At 39.3% G+C, this 20785-nt stretch overlaps 1 protein-coding gene across 1 annotated transcript in view; it reads right to left on the reverse strand.

Annotated features, from left to right (window-relative positions):
* Positions 1 to 2056: 2056 nt before the first annotated feature.
* The window catches only part of LOC103476104 (voltage-dependent T-type calcium channel subunit alpha-1I-like), a 39458-nt gene continuing 20729 nt past the window's right edge, over positions 2057 to 20785 (reverse strand). The window contains exons 18-33 of the mRNA XM_081615884.1: positions 15800 to 15873; positions 15141 to 15264; positions 14861 to 14929; positions 14575 to 14762; positions 14338 to 14464; positions 13512 to 13637; positions 12577 to 12666; positions 9640 to 9802; positions 9196 to 9347; positions 8995 to 9104; positions 8769 to 8902; positions 8627 to 8685; positions 7074 to 7152; positions 4742 to 4863; positions 3895 to 4053; positions 2057 to 2375 (exon numbers count right to left, since the gene is read on the reverse strand). Coding sequence (XP_081472010.1) covers positions 2286 to 2375; positions 3895 to 4053; positions 4742 to 4863; positions 7074 to 7152; positions 8627 to 8685; positions 8769 to 8902; positions 8995 to 9104; positions 9196 to 9347; positions 9640 to 9802; positions 12577 to 12666; positions 13512 to 13637; positions 14338 to 14464; positions 14575 to 14762; positions 14861 to 14929; positions 15141 to 15264; positions 15800 to 15873 — 1866 coding nt within the window. The 3' untranslated portion in view covers positions 2057 to 2285. The remainder of the gene's footprint in view (positions 2376 to 3894; positions 4054 to 4741; positions 4864 to 7073; positions 7153 to 8626; positions 8686 to 8768; positions 8903 to 8994; positions 9105 to 9195; positions 9348 to 9639; positions 9803 to 12576; positions 12667 to 13511; positions 13638 to 14337; positions 14465 to 14574; positions 14763 to 14860; positions 14930 to 15140; positions 15265 to 15799; positions 15874 to 20785) is intronic.

Genomic DNA, 20785 nt, shown 5'->3' on the forward strand with positions numbered 1-20785 from the left:
GAAGCTGATCTTATCCACCAAACCTGTCTCGGCAAAGGTCTAAAAATTAGCCACTGTTCTCTTTTGCTGTCATGAGAGGTTTGACTGACAGCTCCACCTAAATTTAGCAACATTTCAGATGGGAAAAAAAAACAAAAAAAAAAACAGGCTGTTTAAAGATTAGCAATCGGACAGAAAACCGCAGTCGGTGCACGTTTAGTTTGTATTAATTCTGTTTGGTTTTTCTGATTCGATTTTTTTTACAAAATGCATCATGACAGATTTTAAACATTATATTTCATGACTTATAAAATCTGCAGTGTCGTAATAAATTACGATACACCAGGTTTGTACAAAACATACGAAGCTTGTGTGCTTTGTACGTTTTTAACATTGTCTACATTTTTCATGTTGTTTTTGCATGTTTGAAATGCCTGGCTGAAAAACAAATCACCCCTTTAGGGGACAATACAGACACTGAACTGAACTTAAATATTCCTGTATGTTTAAATATTCATGTTCACGTCTGTTTTGCAAATATCTCTGGAAAAACACCAAAAATTAACCATGCAGTGTTACAATAATAAGAATAAACAAAAAATGAAAAGTGCTTCTTACCGAGGAAGTTGTTGGGGCCCCGTATGCGTTATGGTGGGCACAACAGTGAGCAGGCCAGATCCTCCTGGAAACCATCACACTTCCTGCTCGGTGCTTTACTTTCACATCAAAAAGTAGAAAGGTCACCTCCAGGTTATGATATCTGCTTCTAAGTTGGACTTGCTTACAGGGGTTTTTGAAACAAGGTTTTTTTTAAAACCTCATTTCAACCAGAAATGCTCCAAAACAAAACCTTCAAAAAGTGCTGTTGAGTAATGCAGTTCTACATACCCCCGACTTTATATGACACGCCTGTGTGATGTCAACCTTTTAACATTGGGATACGTATTTTCTGGACTACAGAGCGCACCTCACTATAAGCCGCACCCACAATTTTATTTTATTTTTTTAAAACTGGAAACGTACATATATAAGACACACCGGGCTATAAGCCGCTGATATCTCCCGCACTCTCGGTTTTCCACAAGGAAAACCGTACTTAATAAATCTGCTATTAAGGACTCGTTTACGTACAGCGGCTATCGATCTGTACTGCCAGATCCAGTGGCGCAAAAACCGGATATGCACTATATGCAACACATAGGGGCGCTGAACTAGAGGGGACGCAGTAATGCCAGAATTAATAATAAAGACTTTGTGATATTCTCATTTAGTGACGTAATTATATTAGTTGTGCTACCACCCCCACGCCACTAGAGGTAGTAGCAGGCCCGAAAAGGTGCAACTAAGGAGCCGATTTAGAAGTACACAAAGCTACAGAACTTGTTAAAAACTATGAGCTGCGCTGAAGTAAGTAAAGGACAGAAGTTCAAATACGTGCCAAGTTGTTCCTTCACAGTTATTCCTTTGTTATATTTTAAAAGCTCCCTCTTTCAGTTTTTATTGTTTGTTTGTATTATCTGAGTTTCTCTGTATTCCGAAGCTAGATATCAAATCTTTCCATTTCCAAATCTGTTAGAACATAACTAATGATTTAAATCCAGGGTGAGTTGAAGCAGGTCTGCCATGTGCAGGCGCTGCCTTTCCTCATGCCGTCGCCCTAATTCAAGTCATTTGCTTCATGTGCTTAACTTTACCACAGAGGCTCCCAAAGCCGTTTAAAATAATCTAAATATTAAATAATCCTTCCAGTTTTGATCATCACTCTTTCGATGCTTGTCTCAATTTAAAATGGTCCTAATTTAAGCACAAAGTAAGCATTATTTGACTCTATTTTCACACATAGGGTAAAAGATGTATCGATTATTTTAGTAAATGATTATTCTATCAGCTGTTCTGACGAATAATCGGATAAAAAAAACCGGCACATTCTGCTGACTTTTCACTTAACCACCTCAGCTTATTTTATACAATATCACATAAAAAATCTAAATAAATAATTAAACTCCATTTATGAATAAAACAGTACACAATTTAATGAATACATATGAAAAATGCATGTAAATAAAAAATATGTAGATTATTGTTTCAAAATTAGGCAAATACATTTATTCAATAATTTAACATGCGTTTGTACAATTCTTCAGTACATTTGACATCTCTATGTACACTTGAGTAAAAACTGACATACAAAGTATAAACATTGTATAGTTCATACAGAAACAAGGCAAGAACATCCTTAAAACTGTGTTTTAACATTAAAACAGTTGCTGAAACAATACAAAGAAAATATGGCGGTTTCTCTGAGTTTAGTTGCTTTCCTCCCCGAAGATTTCATCGGGCACCGAAGGTTCGTTGAGAAGTACAATATTTCTCATCCGTGTTTCCCCATTTCCTTCCTTTTACAGAAAGAAACATCAAGTAGGTAAGCGTTTCCATGTTTAAAATTCAAAGTTGGAAATCAAACATATATTTATATATTTTAATTACAACAAAATGGAAGTTCTGTTGTAAATTCTATCTCTTGTTAGAAACGCTGTAATTTTACAGCGTTTCTAACAGGAGATAGAATTTACAACAGAACTTCCATGTAAAATTACAGAGTGGACTGACTGGTTTTAGGGCTGCAGCCTGAAGTGACCCAAATCTGTTTTTTTTTTTGTCTTTTTGGCGTGGTCGTTCACTTTTCCAAATTTATGCAACATGTTTTCTCCAGTCTGAACTACAAATTACCTGAAACTGTCCCGCATGCGCAGTAGAGGGCGCAATAACATCACACATAGAGAACGAGCTCAGTGTTTTGCCAACAGCCATAAAGAAGAAGAAGAAGTGCTCGGAAGTAAACATGGCTGCTAACTGTGGAGCGTAGCTTACGATTTTGAAGTTGTTGTCTGACCAGACCCGACATATTAACTTAATCCTCGTTATAGTCCGTCATGGTTGTTGTTTTTCTTCCTGCTTGCGCGTACCAGGACGCAGAATAGTGACATTTGTTGAGAATCAGTGACGTTCAGGTCGGATGAATGAGACCTGGACGTTAGGTCGCATTTGAATGGCATTCAAAAAGACTCTGACCTGTGTTGTTCAGTCTGTCATGAAAAGATCAGGTACAGGTCACATTACGTCAAAATAAAAAATTTAAAATCTTCTTCTTCTTCAGGCTGCAGTGTATACGCAGCTTAGGAGTCAGATTCAGTCACTTGGTTATAGTGAAACAAACTATTAATGTTTTAGAATATAGAGACACTTAGGACAATTTATGCTCTCGAATCTGTAGGAACAGTTTGGTTTGCCCCGTTACTGTTCTGACATGGAGATACACTAGTGCACAGACAGATCCATCAAGACATGCATGAGTGGGTTTGCTGTGGAGCAACTTGATTGGCCCGCACAGAGTCCTGACCTCAACCGACAGAATATCTTTAGGATGATTTACATTGAAGATTACAAGCCTGGGCTTCTTTTCCAACATCAGTGTCTGACCTTATGGAAGAATAGTTAAAAATTCCCATAAATACATTCTTAAACATTCCAGAAAGAATCCCCTAAAGCTGTGGGCCGACATCTTATTAAGCCTTAATAATCCAGAATTATTAAGATTTAATAACCTAGGATAGGTTATTAAACCTCACTTATAACAAGTTATTCCCACGTTATAAGTGAAATAATCTGCTAGTTGACCCAGTTCTTTTTGATGAGTATTAATGAAATATAAAGTTTTGCCTTATTTCAAGTGATGAGATATTTGCAACAGAAACTAGATCAAAAATACTTAATAGGATTTTGTGTTTTCTTGCAGTGTACCTATGTTCATGCATGAGAGGGTCAGGCACACGTGGGTCTACTAAATGGACAAAGGGTCTAAGCATACCGTCAGATTACTTACAGTTTATGTTTGTTCACAATTGGCAACTTTACCTTCCTGCTGTCATCCAGCGCCTGCATGATTACTGCCACCACCAAGTTCACGAGAACAAACTGGACTGTGATGACGAAGGAGGTGAAGAAGATGGGAGAAGCATAGTTCAGGTAGGGGTTACAGTTGTCGTCATTAGGCAAGCACCCTGGCATCGTGTCCTGCAAGGCAGACATGGCGACTTTACTTGGTTTTTTCTAGGGTTATAAATAGCAAAATTCAATAAATACAGAAACATTACACAAATTAATAATTCAATAGTGGGAATGTTCTACTCCCACTGTGTGTCCATTTGGCAGTTGTGCAGACAGGTAAACTCTTAGACAGTTGATGGGCGTTTGCCACTTTTCATCGACGTTGCTTTGCTTTAGTGCCAAAATCACAAATCAACACGGAGAACACAATTTAGAATGCAAACTGTTGTTCCCATCGCCATCTACAATCACTCTAATACGAGGTACAACTACATTTAATTTTCCTTTGGGATCAATAAAGTATTTTTGAATATATTTTTAAAAAATTTGAACATCAAATCATATAAATAGGAAGGCCAAAATAACTTGACTGTCCAAAAAAAAAAAAAAAAAGAAAGTAAGACTTTATAGGCTCTTGTTTTCAACATAAATGTCCATAAATATAGTTTAACAATGTCTCAAATATGCGACAAAAGGGAATGGAGAATACTGACTAGCTGCCTGCGTCAAACATTACTCATGTGCTGCTGATCTCGTTCTAGTTGAAATGTATTGATAGATTTCCTCGATCGTTATCTGGAGAAAGGCTCTTTCTCACCGTGAGAAGCCAGTTTTCTCATGTTATTATTGAATAAGTCACGGTGTTCATGTGTACCTTCAGGATGCCGCTCCAGTTATCTCCTGTGCTGACTTTGTACAGCGTCAGTAAGGCCACCATGAAGTTGTTGAAGTCGCTGAGGCGGTGCAGGCCAAGGCAAGGGAAGTCTATGGAGCATTCTGATCAACACAGAGACAAACAAAATTCCTCAAAAAAATTCCTGTCTAATCTATTGTGAGCGTTTACACAGTAATGATCAGTTTGAAGAGTTTCAGTCAGATTGAGAGGAGCATCAGAGTCATTTAGTAGAGTCCAGAGTCATCAGTTTTAGTTCATGGGGCAGACACCCTGTCTACTTATAAGACTAGGCCTAAAACTTTCCTTTTTAATACAATTTAAAGTTAGAGTGGCTTAGCCTACCCTGAGCTATCCCTGTAGTTTAGCTACTAAATGCCTTTCGTCAAGTACAGCAATAAAACTAAACTTGACTTATAACTAGGATGGAGTTGGACTGTATGTAATTAAATCTGCCTGTACGAGTGGCTTGTGAAACGGACTACATGTTTCTGTATAGAAACTGGATGTGTTTGTCTTGTAAAGTGCAAAGAGGTGATATCTGTTGTGAATTTGTGCAATATAAATGAACTGAAGTGATATAAACTGAACAAATGACATGAATTTTACAATTCCAACAATCTGCGCATGGTTCATTCTTTGGTTCTTCCGTTTCAAAACAAAACAAAAATGTGCGTGTTCTTTTTTTGTTTCTTCTGTCTTAAATGAGAAAACAATTCCAAAACTAAAAAACAAGAGAAAAAATACATATTTTAATGGTCCAACCAAATTTGAAATTTAAATAAGTGCACATAGCTACAGGAGGATTCCAGTTTTTACTTGGCTCTAGAAACAGCTTTGGTCATTTCTACACCCTCACAGCTTTGCGACATCTGCTGCAAATAACAGCCGTTTTATTTTTTACTGCCGCTTTTCTGAACCTGGTGCTTCCTGCGGACAAACAAAACAAATCACAAACAGAACGGCGCCATCTGAATAAGTTGCAAACATTGGAAGGAGAGGACATCCCGGGAACTTTGTTTCAATATTCGTCGATACAGAAGCACAGAAAAGCACAGAAACTTAAACGAAGACGACTCACAGTACGGGGAAAGAGGGCAGCATTGGTTGAAAGGCAGGCTTTTCTTTTTTCTGGCTTCAAACAGTGTTGTAGCTAGCACTTGCTAGCATGAAGCAAACTGTGCCTACCTTGCAGAGTTCCTCCTCGGCAATCGGTATAGTTAAAAATATTGACTCATCGATGCCTTGTGGTTCATTTTTCCAATTACATATCAATTTGGAACAGTCTGTGAATCAATTAGATCTCCTATCCTATCACACCATGGTGAGCAAAATCTGCCGTGAGCAACTCACACTGTCACTGTATCTGCTTGGTGTCATACAAGTTGTTCATCTTGAGCTTAGCAAGTAACTGTTGGTGGACATTAAATTGTACATATCAATAACCTAAATCAGATGATGGCAAATAAAGTCAGCAACTTAGGTGCGCTGCTTCCACTGACAAATTAGTTTTAGTAGCACAAGCCACAACAACTTGGGAAAACGATCTCAGTCGCTCCATTGAATACTCCCGCCCTTCACGTCCGAGGTCCATCATGGTGTCTGAACCTGGCTAGGTGACGAAGCTGCACAGGGTCAATGAGTGATGTACAGTTGTCCACAATGTGTTCACAAAATGTCTTCTGCAATTATTATCAAAACAGGGAAGTATCAGGATTTATTTGCATTAATTTCTGGACATCATTCCTACGAAAAACTGGAAGTCCAATATTTCCAAACAGATATTCTGTTTGGAAATATTCTTCAAATATAAAAGGCCAATGAAGGCTTTCAGATTGGCCACCATCATGCACTATGAACTGCCTCCAATGGGCCTCAGTCACTGATCTGCTTTAACATTTCTGGGTCAATAACACACAGGAAAAGCAAACCATTGATGTTGCTTCTTGCCTGGGGTGAAATTTTGGGGAGGCTAAGGGGTCGATTCTGGTCTTCCTTGGTCACAGATGGAGGGAGTCGACGCACTTCATCAGCATCTCATCATACTACCTTAAGCAAAACTGATTTAATATTACAAGAAAGCAGTTAAGATTAGAAAGCATAATCTCCTGTACACTCATCTTCTTTGGCGACTTCCGTCATTTCTGGTATCGCTTTATGTTAAAAAACAACCATGTATATATACGTTATCTAATAATTTTTTGTTTTGCTATTTTGCTGAGAAACAGAAAAACCAAAGAATGAACCGTACACCGATTACCAACCTCCTGGGCAGCCCATTTTTTGTGTTTAGTGGGTTGGTAGAGGGACTAACCGATGCTGCCAAAGAGCTCTACTCCAAGCGCAGCATAGATGAAGAAGAAAAACAGGAACAAGAGACCGATATTTCCGACCTGAAAACAAAGAGCAGGTTAAATGTGCAGGTCATGAAATTTGCACAGTGCAGAAGCAGGAAATTTAAAACACAGTGTTTGGTGCCTTTAATAGCAAAGACAGTATTTCAGTGGAATTTTATTCATGATTTGCTCTATTCATCATTTACCACACATGGTAAATATCAAATAGACCATGTGTGATATTTCAGTTTTTCTATTTTGATTAATTTGTAAAACTTTCTACATTGCTTTTTTTTTGTCAAGATGGGATGCCGAGTGTACATTAGTGAGAATTAGTATGAACTTTTTTGATTTTAGCAAATGGCTGCAATGAAGCAGTGAAAAACGTAAAGGGGTCTGAATATTTTCCGTACCCATTGTAGATTTAACCAAATCTGTCTCTGCTTTACTCATAATTTTGCACTCTTTGTAAGACTCCCCAGGCCATACAGAAAACTGGACAAAGTCTGTGGCTTTTACTGTAACTGGTTTGAATTTGACTTGAACATGCGGCAATGTTATCCGACACAAGAAAATTGAAAAATGTTCAACTACATCAGCAGCTAGTAGATACCAGTAGCTCAACGAAAATGTCTGTGCGAGACTTAAACTTCTTCCTGACAGATAAGTCCTAAAACCAGGGGCGGGCATTTACCATTCATTTTAATGAATTTCTTTTCATAAGATTTAGCTTTACTGTTGTCATAATTAATTCAAATGAATGTTTAAAACACTTAGAGTTGTCCATATCGTTGGGACTGTTACATTTACAATTTTCACTGTTTGTTCAATAACTGTGTATCACTAAATATCAATAAATGTTAAAATATACTTATATGCAGTTACTATATGGATTTTAGGGATACAAATCACACTGGTGTCCTAAAGATGTGTTTTGCAAATGGGCATAAAAGAAGTATTTGTGCTTGTGAGATTATGATTGCTGCCATTCAATTACCTAAGAAACGGTAACAAATAATGCTAAAGGTGACAATAAGAACTATCACAATAGTACCACAAAACATTGTGATAAAACTTTTAAATCCCACTCCTACTTAAAACTACACATGATATTAAATAATTTTGTCATGACAAAATTTAAGAGTTGTGATTAATGTATTTAAGGTCAATTTTCATTTTGTTTTATGAATTTAAGACATTTTAAGGCCTTCATTGTATGTACGTGAATTTAAGACTTTTTAAGAATGTGTGGACACCAATATCACAACTGCATCCAGTTTTTGTCATGCAAAGAAAAATCTTCATCCTTTGAGAGTTATGTTAAGAGTTATATTCAAAGGTGAGCAAATTATGAAACGTTCCTGAAAACCTTTTGTTTTTTGTTTCCCTGTCTTAAATTTTGTTTTGGATCAAATTATTAAGGTTTGAAACTACTTTGTGTAGGGAATTAAAAAATATTTATTTTGGAACATTTCAAATTAGAAGGATTTTTTTTTTGTTCAAATCCAAGATACCACAGTGTGTGTTTCACCTGCGACAGAGTCCTGATGATGGTTTTGAGCAAAACTTTGATCTTTGTGGTCTTGAGAACTAAACAGAAACAACAGAAACTGTCAGGAGGCGCAGTCCGATACTAAACACAACACATTTCACCTCTGTGTTTGGTTTTGTACCTTGTGCAAGTCTGAGGACTCTCACCACACGGAAGATGCCCATATTGATTGGCATCTTCTCCTGGAACTTCAACTGGCCCAAAATAACGCTGACTAGAGAAATCAGGACGACAAAAATGTCCAGCATGTTCCAGCTAAACGCGTACAATAAGACACATTAGGTACCTGCAGGGCTTGGGAAAAACTGGAGCAGAAAAGAGAAGCAGCGAGAGAGAAGGTCTCTTACCTGTCTTTCAGGTACCTCACAATGCCAAATGCGATGAGCTTCATCACGATTTCAATGATCAGCAAGAGGGTTAAGATGTAGAAGACCCACTCTAAAAGAACTGATATATACTGAACAAAGATACAACTTGCTCAATCTCTTGCCCGAGAGCTGAAATGAGCTAATCTTTCGGTCTGTTTCAGCCTGTGTGAGGGTGTTTACCTTAGGCTGCTGGAAGTGTTCTGTTCCCATCACAAACATGCTGAGGAAGACGCAGGTCGTAATGGAGTATTCCAGAGCAGGACTGCTACACACGGTATGTATTTTTCGACGTGTTTTGGAATAATGAAGGAAAAATCCCTCATCTTCGGCCACTGGAATACGTTTAAAAGATACGTGCGTCACGACACCTGTGGTGCCTTACAAAAGTATACACATTGGCTAATTTTACAGCTGCAAACTCCAGTGCATTTCTGTATCAACAAAGGAGTAGAATTGCAACGTGGAAGGAAAATCATACATGGTTTTCGCTTACATTCTTACAAGTAATGGCGTTTGTATTTAGCACGAGTTGACTCAATACTTTTTGGAGCCCTACACTGCTGTTTTCAGCTTGTAGAGATGCTTGTTTTCACTATAGACAAGCCAGATCATAACCAGTCTTACCAGAGTGCCGCCTTTTCTTGGATTTATGAGCTATCCGCTGCTCCCGTTGGCATTTGTGGAACGTCTCCACCATCACCCCAATGAACATGTCGAGCAATATAAAGCTCATCAGGATGAACGAGATGAAGTAGAGAAGCATCCACAGGTTGTAGTTGGGAATAGGCTGAGAACATACACAGAAAACATCTATGTTCCTTCCACTGGAGTCTCTGTGCCTGCATGCTTGATGTTGGTGCAATACATTTTCTCTCTCAAAAACACCACAAATTGTAGGAATATTGCTTTGCTCTAAAACAAACTTATTCAGGCTGAGGATGACTTAACCTATTTAACAAACCCTCACAGACCACCTAACCTGAAATAGCCTCATAACACGTCTTAATATCTACGACCTGAAAAGAATATCTTAGTCTCTTAAAGTTGTTGTTTTCTTTGTTCATCCATGCTGTTTGGTAAATGTAACAGGCTACGACAAACATGTCCACTCAGGGCATTTTGAGTTATTTACAGGTACGGGATTCAACGCTTTCCATTTATGTCAAATACATGGAACTCAAAAAACAAGTTGTTCCTTACTACCAAGTGTTGTGTGTATTAATAACATTTATTAATACACACATCCTTTATTATTCTGCTTCTTTTATTTAGAATAAAAGAAAAATGGACTTGAGTTGCTTTGCTAGAAACAAAAACAAATCCTCTTCTGCACCATTTAACATAAAATTACCCGCCGATTTCTGTCAATTGTATTTAATTAATTCAGTTTAATAACATTTTAATTAATCATTTTCAATTAAGTAAAAATAACAGCTGCTGACATGTGAGCAGCAAGCAAAATCGTAAAAAACAAAACAGTTCTCACCCACTGAGACTCGTTCTTGCCATAGACATAATGGCAAGTAGACCCCGTACTACAGTCTACTGGTGTACTGCGTACACCAGTAGACTCCGCATTGGCTGCTCCGGCGCAGGAAATACGGCGGCCATCTTGGAGCGGTACTCCCTCCTACTTTGCTCAATCAAAACAGCAGAAGATGCCTCAGCACTGAGGGATATTGTTGTTCTGATCGATGGACCATTGATGTGAGGGCTCCACAGACAACATTTCACAAGTAAGATGGACATATTATTGTGTATATATTGTGATTAGAATATTACTTTACTGTATTTATGTCCACTGGCGAAATACCAGCTAATATTAGCTACAGTGCTTGGTGTAATACTGGGTTCAGCCCCGCTATGAAGGCTAACTGAGATTCCGTAAATCTAAAAAAAAAAATTATTCTCCAACATGGACTTAGATTATCTGACACAAGAGCCTATATTAGAAATGAAACAATATAACACATATTATAAAACTTATATTATGTTATAACATTCACCAGCGCCCTGCGACAGACTGGCGACCTGTCCAGGGTGTACCCTGCCTCTCGCCCAAACGTTAGCTGGAGATGGGCACCAGCAACCCTCCCGACCCCACTAAGGGACAAGGGTGCAAGAAAATGGATGGATGGACATTCACCAGCAAAGTTTACACAGGTGGTAAAGACTATTATTTATATGTAATTAATAGTCTTTACCACCTGTGTGGTAAAGACTATTTGAGATGTATCTTTCACTAGTAAGATACATCCCAAATCTTCCATTTTTGTTTTGAAAGTTTCATAAAGACACGATGTGAGGAAGAAGAGGGAGATATCTATAAGGAGAGACGGATTGACTGCAGCACGGATGAATCTCACATTGGATTTTGGACTCGATCTCAGCTGCTGAATCTCTCTGAAGCTAGAACTCGTCTGCTGTTTATATGTATGTATACACATACATATAAACATGTATCCAATATATATTATTCAGTATTAATCATTATTTTTGCCATTGTTAATCATTATTTAATTGTGTTTGTATAGTTATATAAATATGTATTGATATTACTAAATAATTTAATAAATTATGACCGGCTGTGTGCTTCATAATATGCTCATCATACATCAATATCAGAATATTCCATTCCTATTCTATTGTTATAGCCACTAAGCATATTTAAATATGATGAACTATGTATTAAAAACATATTTGAATAATACAATTGTTTATAAATGTAGCTTTGATATATGTTTGAATATGGTTTCCAGTAACAAAAAAGCGTGTTATGATCTATTAAATGCGTTATGTCATTTTGCCTGCTAAACACATAACGCTGAGTGAAGTGGTCCAAGATGGCCGCCCTAAATCTCGTCAGTGACAATAGGCGAGAGCGGTCCATGAGGCGTCTATCCTTATATTATGTCTATGGTTCTTGCCATAGAGCCGTTCAAAGGAACTGAATTGCTCGTGAACAGCATCAATGCTCTCAGCAGATATGACGTGTAAGTAGTCCTTGTTTTATTTCCACCTGCATCTTCAGTTTTTCTTTAGAGTGACCCAGTTTTAAGCCACTTATCTTTTATTATTCTGCAACACAATTCTTTGGTAAGCTAGCTGTACGCGTCGCACTTTGACCTCACGTAACGGCAAATAAACGGTTGTTTACAGGCAAGACCAGTAGGGGGCGCCTAAGGAACAAAAGTGCTCTGAGAACCACAGTATGTGAAAGACTGCTCTAGTAGTACACAAATCATTGGTCTCTGCTGTTATTTTTTTTAGCCACATGGAAGCAACCAATCTGTATCACTATGTCCCCATCTAGAAAAATTTTAACCACTTCTATAGTTGCTGTGGTTGACACTATTTTCTGTTTAGACACAGTAGGGAGATAGGTTAAGCAAGATCTAAAAAGTCCCTATTTGCAACTAAAATAATCTTTGCAAAGTTACCAGCAGGCACTTTTACAAAAGAACCTGGGAAATCTTCAGGAACTGTGTTTCTTCCACAATTAAATCTTTCTCTTTCCCATTCTGTCAAGCTTTAGTTGCATGCGGGAGTGAAACCAAATACCTGCTGGTCCACTCCAACAGCATCAAGTCCATCATACATCAGTTCAACCCAGCCGTCCTTGGAGTACATGACAAACACTGATATCAGAGCCTGAAAGAAATGTACAATGCTAAGCAACAAACATATTTCATCGAAGGCCATAATCAAAAATCATCAAGCAAATGTAATTTTTCAATGTTAACTTACTACTAATCAAGAGCAAAACAGGTGAATTTTTAGCCTTGATTTAAAGGACCTCACTGTTTCAGACGTTTTGCAGTTTTCTGGAAGTTTGTTCCAGATTATAGGAGCATAAAAACGGAATGCTGCTTCTCTATGTTTGGTTCTTATTCTGGGGATACAGAGTGTATTTGAACCAGAAGGCTGCAATAACAGGTCTTTAATGTATTTTGGTGCCAAGTCATTCAGTGGTTTATGAACAAACAGAAGTCTGTTCTCTGAGCTGGTATAAGGACTTCAGAACTGGGGTGATGTGCTCTACACCTTCGGAAGAATGCCACCAGAAGTCAAATGTGCAGTTTGCCAAGAGTCTTGTAGGAGGCTCAGCAAACACGTGGAAGCTCAGATGAGATCAAAACTACACTTTTTCAAATCTATATGCGTACACTATTTTGTCATAATGAAATGTAGCGGTAGCATTGTTCTAAAGCGGAGGTGTCCAAGTTCAGTCCTCAACGGCCTGCATCCTGCACATTTTAGTTCTCTCCCTGGTGGTAGTAACAACCACGAGGTTTGTGGTCCGAATCAGGTTTGACCCGCATTGTAGAGCTCATAGTTCTGATTTGACAAACTGGAATTTCTTTTTTTTTCTTTAGGTTGCATTACAAGTAGCTTCAACTATTGGTCTAAAAATGAAACCCTTATTGAACAAATCATGTTGATCAGCTGTTAAATAAAGTTAAAGGAAAGAAAACAACACGGTAAACAATTCCTACCGAAACCAGGTTGTCAAAGTTGTACTCCTTAAGCAACCATTCGTAATTGGACGAGAGACAGTCCGACTTGTTGACAATCATCGATACATTGGAACCATGGCAGTAAAAGAACTTTCCCTTGAACAGCTGTAGTTGGAGTGAAAGACAAAAATACAGTTTTTAGTTTACTACCTCAAATCATGCAGGCTTTTACACACAAAAAAAAGAAAGTACTCAGTGGCCTATTACTGAACCTTTTGATGTTCTGTAACTTTACTACAAAAAATGTAAAGTATTCACTGAGGAATAATAGTGATAGACCAACACTATTGTTATGGATGTGAAAGGAAAATCATACATGGTAGTCACAGTGGCACCCCCTGAAAACTGTCCAAACTGGCCAGTGAAATGTTAAATTTTTCCCTGACAGAAAAGTCCCACGAGAGTATATAGTTGGGCCACATCAAAATGTAAGACCTACGATTAACATATTTAAAGCTAATTACATTATTTTATGAAATTAAGATATTTTAAGGCCTTAATATTAGACACAAAAATTAAATAATTTTTAAGAGTTTTAAAAGATGGGCATCCTGCTCTAGGTCGTGGACACTTGCAACGGAGATATTTTCCTTTTTATTTTGCCAAAACGTGTACCGAAAAAAAAAACTCCTAGTCATTTGTAGATGACTATAGGACATCTCCTTCTATGGTGTCTATGTGGTTACTGTGGGGGAGGGCCTTTTTATAGACCATTTGAAAATGTTTCTGGTACATCTTTGATTTGTTAACTTTCCTCGAAAGTGTTAATAAAAGTTAAAACTGTTGTGCGTGCTCTCCAACCAACCTGCACTCCCAGGATGCCGTAAAAGAAAAAGAAAATGCCGCAAACAATAATGATGTTTCCCATGGGCTTAACAGAAGCTAACAGCGCCTCCACGGCCAGTCTCAGTTGGGGGGTCCGTTCAATCATCCTAGATCGCACAAACACAACATATCAGCGTCTGTCGGTCGGTCGACAAATGCTTCTGGAGACACATCAAAACGCCGGTTTTCATAAACAAAATCACGATGAAGGATGCACCTGAGGGGACGGAGCGCACGTAGCAGACGCAGTATTTTAAGGATGGCCAGAGGTCTGGAGGATCCCTCCTCCGTCCCCAGTAGGATGGCGATGTCTATTACAGACATGACTACCAGAAAGCCGTCCAAGTTGTTCCAGGGACTGTGGCAATAGGTGGTTTTCCCAATGATCAGTCCTTTTGCCATCATCTGATTTAAAAAAAAAAAGAGAAAAGAAACATCTGATACATTTGAAATACAAATTATTTGTTTAAAATCTCATAGAATTGCTAAAAAGCCAAAATGACCTTCAGTAGCATTTCCAGGAGAAAAATGGCGGAGAAGGCGTCATTGGCTTTATCCAAGTAAAATCGTTCCTGAAAAACACGTGCACTTCACATGATATAACTTCTACAGCACACATGTCTTGTCAGTGGGTTGGGTGTGTTGGTGCATCTCTCACACATCACTGTGTGACAAGGCTGCAGAGCGTGTAGCTCGCCTTCCGTTATCGGGATGTGTTTGTCTGTGAATGTGTGTGTGAAAATCAGGCTGGGGGAGATCTTCTGTGTGTGAAGTGTCTCTCACCTTGCTATCAGGCGGGATGGTAGGCCTCTCAAAAGCAATAGTAATGCAGTTCAGCAAGATGACGAGCTGAATCCCCGTTTTGAAATGCCTGTGGGACACCAGTTTGTCGCAAAATATACGCCACCTGCGAGCACACAGATGCAGTTATTAAGCATTTGGAGATGACGAAACAGATGATTATATTAAAGGAGATGATAATTTTTTCTGAACATACAAATCGTGTAACTTTCTTCCTTTCTTCAGGTTGTGATAGATATAAATATCAATTTAGTTGTTAAGAATTTGATAGTCTAAACCAAGGGTGTCCAAAGTGGGTCCTCGAGGCCCGGCATCCTGCATGTTTTAGTTCTCTCCCTGGTTTAACACGCCTGGATCCAATGATGGCTCATTAGAAGGCCTAAGGAGAACATTGACTTGCTCAAAAAGTTGTTACTACCACCAGGGAGAGAACTAAAATGTGCAGGATGCCGGCCCTAGAGGACCGACTTTGAACACCCCTGGTCTAAGCAATAATTCAAATTGCAGCATTAAATCAAACTACATCTAATTTATTGACCTCAATCAGCTTTACACATCTTTACACGCGCCGACAGTGGATTTCTGTTTCTTAGCGTGTGCGTGTTTGTGTGTGCGTGTGTGTGTGTGTGTGTGTGACTCACCTATTCTGTGGAGAAAACACATAGAAGGACCAATCTTCGTGCTCTTTGAACCAGCGCTTCCAGCCTAGAGCTTGCTATGAGGTAAATCAGTCACAAGTCAGTTATCCCTCCTTTCCAACAGGATGAATGAAAGAATTTAAAAGTTTTCAAGCAGTTTTACTGCTTGAACTCAACTGAGGCTGTGCTTAATTGCTACAGGCACAGCATCCAGAAACTCATGAGTGTATTTAAAGTGTAACTAACCTGTGACAGCATAACCCAACGGCTGACATCATTTGAAAAATTTCAGCAAAGAGGGTGGAATCAAAACACAGAGGAGGGTGGCGAAGTATGGGAATGAGCTGAGGGTTAGGAGAATGCAATGCAACTCGATACCAAGTAAATTTGGGGCCAGTATTTTATTTTTTTTTTAAGTGTGATATATCACCAAACTTCTGACCTTTCGGTGTCTTCGTTGTTTTTCCTCCAAGATATCTTGCTAAAATCTAAGACAGATTTTTAAAAAGGTTATTGACATCTACAAATTACTTTAATGTCATATTGATTTACGTGCAGGTTTTCCAAAAAATAAAGTGCAAAAACTTTTATTTGAGAGCAAATCAAAATAAACTCTGTTTTAAGGCAGATTTGAGAAACTTAAACACAAAAATAAAATACAATTTTAAGATGAAATCTGAAATTAAAATACGTATCTTATCACTATAGTATTGATCCGATATTGATGCAGGCTTGTTATTAATATCATAAGTATTTTGGATCAATCCGCTTCCCCCTGCTGGTGAGGTATGCAGGGCTTGTGGTCAGGACAAAAGAAGCATTGTTGCTTACATATAAAATTTGTCAATTTGTCCTCTAGAGATTAAAACAAAAACAAACAAGAAAAAAAGACAAATCTTGCAACTTTTTCTATATTTTGGGGGATTTTTATGGTGACAACACTCTGCAGCATCACTGCAACCCTGTTATGCAAGCACCCAGAGCTGCAGTGAGCCCCTCTTGCTTTCTGTCCTACAGTGCGGATACGTTGTATCACGCATGCAGGTCCCTGCTGTAGGGCATAAAACTGCAGAGATAGTAGGTCCGCTATGCTAGCTTGACTTTCACAAACTTAACACGTAGATATGCTGCAGAATTCGGTGTGTTTCAGTTCAGTTAAAAAAAGAATAAGGCGACCCACACACCAACTCTTTGACAGCTCATCAGTAGCAGGTGTTTAAATTAATTTATCAACCGCCTCGGGGTTGAACGACTACATATTTTTTAAGGTCGACTACATCATGATAATAGTCGAGTCGATGTCGACTAGTCGCGATGATGTCATAGTGACGTAAGCGCAAAAACCCTTCACAACTACTTGGAGGCTTTATCAGCTATTTTCACGGCAAATATTGACACCCCACTCCCCTTTTATTAAGTCTATTATGCAGAATTAAAAGGGCAATAAACAGATCATTCTTTGTGAGCAGAAGAGAAAAGTTCGTTGCACAAATTCGGGTCTGACTTTTTTCCTTTTTTCCAAACACCGGCCCATACTGATGATCTCTGGATAGCTACTGGTAGAGGAGTCAAATTATCACACTGACCACAATGGTGTTTTTGGAACATCACAAACCAAACGTATTATGAACGGATCCCGTTTGGTTACAGTTGAATTCAACGAAACCACCCGCTGCTTTTCCGCCCGATGCGCAGCAGGAAGCTCTGCTGACTCAGCAGCGTCTCTCTGAACCGACATGCAGACGGCGGGAGAGATCGCCTCTATCACACCCTCCGGATGACGCTTGGACTTAGTTTCCAGATGTAGTCAAACCATATTTTTATAAGAGCGTAAAGCTGCCAGGGATTTTTTCGGCACTAGTTTATTGGACAGCAATCTGACTGTACGGGAGATTACAGATTACAAAAGAGAGCGAAGCGGGAGGAGAGAGGCCTGGGCCCAGCGAATGGAGGACGGGAGTCGGACTCCTGACTACCATACCATACCATACCATACCATACCATACCATACCATACCATACCATACCATACCAACTTTATTTATAAAACACTTTAAAACAACCACAGCTGATACAAAGTGCTGTACATTAAAACACAGCATAATAAAAAAAATAAAAACTCTTACAGTTTAAAAACAAAAACATACACTCTAAAACTAGATCCCGCAGGAGTTAAAAGCCAAGTAAAATAAATGGGTTTTAAGACGAACTTTAAAAGTGGACAGTGAAGGGGCCTCTCTGACCTGCAAAGGCAAGTCATTCCATAACTTAGGACCTATGACAGAGAAAGCCCTGTCCCCTCTGAGCTTCCTCCTGGATCTTGGTACCTCCAAGAGCAGCTGATCTGCTGACCTGAGTGACCGATAAGGTACGTAGGGGTGAAGAAGCTCAGAGAGGTAAGCCGGGGCAAGATTATGCAGTGATTTAAAAACAAACAAAAGAATTTTAAAATGAATCCTAAAATATACAGGCAGCCAGTGAAGTGAGGCCAGGACAGGGGTCACATGCTCCCTCTTCCGAGTTCCTGTCAAAAGTCTTGCAGCTGCATTCTGAACCAGCCGCAGACGTGAGAGCAGCGACTGACTGACTCCCAGATAAAGTGCGTTACAGTAATCCAGTCGAGTCGAGATAAAAGCGTGGATCACTGTTTCAAAATGTTGCCTGGAAAGAAAAGATTTCACTGATGCCAATCGCCTTAAATGATAAAAGCTGGACTTAACCACGGCTCTGATTTGGCTGTCCAATTTAAAATCACTGTCCACCTTAAAACCAAGGTCCGTAATAACATGTTTAAAATATACCTCCAAAGGTCCAAGGTCAACAGAGGAGGACTCAGAAGAGCCACTGGGTCCAAACACAATCACCTCTGTTTTGTTTTCATTACAATTTAAAAAGTTCAAGACCAACCAAGATTTAATATCACCAAGACATGCCAGGAGATGTTTGATAGAGTGGACATCCTTCTGCTTCATGGGCAAATAAATCTGACAATCATCAGCATAACAATGAAAAGAAATCCCATGTTTCCTAAGGATAGAACCCAGAGGCAATAAATAAAGAGAGAAAAGCAGTGGGCCCAGAATTGAGCCCTGCGGGACACCATAAGTCATTGAGTCACTAATTTTCACTGAAAATGTTCTCTCCTCTAGGTAAGACTGGAACCATTTAAGAACAGTGCCATCAATACCAACAATGTGGTGTAATCGCGATATAAAAATATTGTGGTCTACTGTATCAAAGGCAGCAGTTAAGTCAAGTAAAATCAGAACAACATGGTTACCAGAATCACATGCAAGAAGGATGTCATTAAAAACTCTTATTAAAGCAGATTCTGTGCTATGAAGAGTTTTAAAACCTGACTGGAAAACCTCCAGAATGCCATTGTCATCTAAAAACTGTTTCAGCTGACAGTACACAATTTTTTCTAAAACCTTAGAAAGAAAAGGCAGCTTCGAAATAGGCCGATAATTAGCCAGAACAGTAGGATAAAGGCCAGGTTTTTTAAGCAGTGGCTGCACTACTGCATGTTTAAAACTAGAGGGCACCACACCTGAGGACAGACTGCTATTTATAATTGCAAGAACAGGCTGCACTATGCTAGATAAAATATCTTTAAAAAATTGTGGAGGGACAGGATCACGTGGGGAACCTGATGGCTTAATGCGGCCAACCACGTCCTCTAAAAGTGAGACAGTCACAGGCTCAAACTGATTGAAGGCAGCAGAGCAAGGTACCGAAACAGAGGGGTCGGAGTCAGGAGCTGTGATAAGAGCCCTGGTACTACCAACCTTTTCAATAAAGAAACGCAGAAACTTAGCACACATGTCAGGAGAAGCTTCCAAACAGGCATTCTGTGGAATATTAAGGACAGAGTCAATGGTGTGAAATAAAACACATGAGTTATGGCTGTTTGAGGAAATTATATTTGCCAAATATTCCCTTTTAGCCTCTTTAACCGTGTTCTGGTAGAGACGCCAACAGTCTTTTAAAATCTGAAGGGTAACCTGCAGTTTATCCTTTTTCCATCTGCGTTCAACACGACGACATTCCTGCCTTGCAGCACGAGTTCTGTCATTAAACCAAGGCTCAGGTTTAATCCTTGGCTGCCTGGTTTTTAATGGAGCAACCGAGTCCAGAATGGTTTGACAGGAAGAACAGAACCAGGACCAGAGCTCTTCTGTATCAGAGCTGAGGAAGTCAGATGATCCACAGAGCTGAAGAAAAGCGGTGGAGAATTGAGTGGCAGTGGAAGGGTTAATAATCCGACAGCGCCGAACAGCAGCGCGAGTTTTAACTGCAGTTGGTGTCAAAGTAACAGTGAATAAAACAGGCAGGTGATCCGAGAACACAGAGTCACAGGTTTCCAGGTTAGTCACAGGCAGACCGCAGGAAATAACCAGGTCCAGTGTGTGTCCGTGCTCATGTCCAGAAGACTTAAAAAGTCCTTTACCAGAGGCTTATCAGGACAGCACACGTGTATATTGAAGTCTCCAACAATAAGAACATGTTCATAGTTAGTTAAAATCCCAGATAAAAAGTCAGAGAAGTCGCTTATAAAATCCTTATTATATTTGGGGGGGGGCGGTAAACGACAGCACAGAAAACTGGGTTTACGTGTCTCATCTCAAATGACGTAAACTCAAAGCTGGGGAAAGACGTCTGTAGAAAACACTGCTTACAATTATAGTCCTGTTTGTAAACAGTCGCTGTGCCTCCCCCTCTCCTCGAAGTCCGTGGTGAATTAAAATAAGAACAATCCGTTGGTAAAAGCTCAGATAGAGCACTGGACTCACCAACACTCAGCCACGTCTCAGTCACAAACATAAAATCCAGGTTTTGGCGACTAAAAAAGTCCCGAAGAATAAAAGTTTTATTCACAAGCGACCTGGCGTTTATCAGGCCAATCCTGACAGACTTTACCGCGAGCTAAAGTCTGTATGCGGGGCGCCGCGCTAACCACCGCGCAACATCCCTATTGCGGGAGCCTATG

This window comes from Poecilia reticulata, chromosome 14 (assembly GCF_904066995.2).
Source record: "Poecilia reticulata chromosome 14, P_reticulata-male-v2, whole genome shotgun sequence".
Lineage (NCBI taxonomy): Eukaryota > Metazoa > Chordata > Actinopteri > Cyprinodontiformes > Poeciliidae > Poecilia > Poecilia reticulata.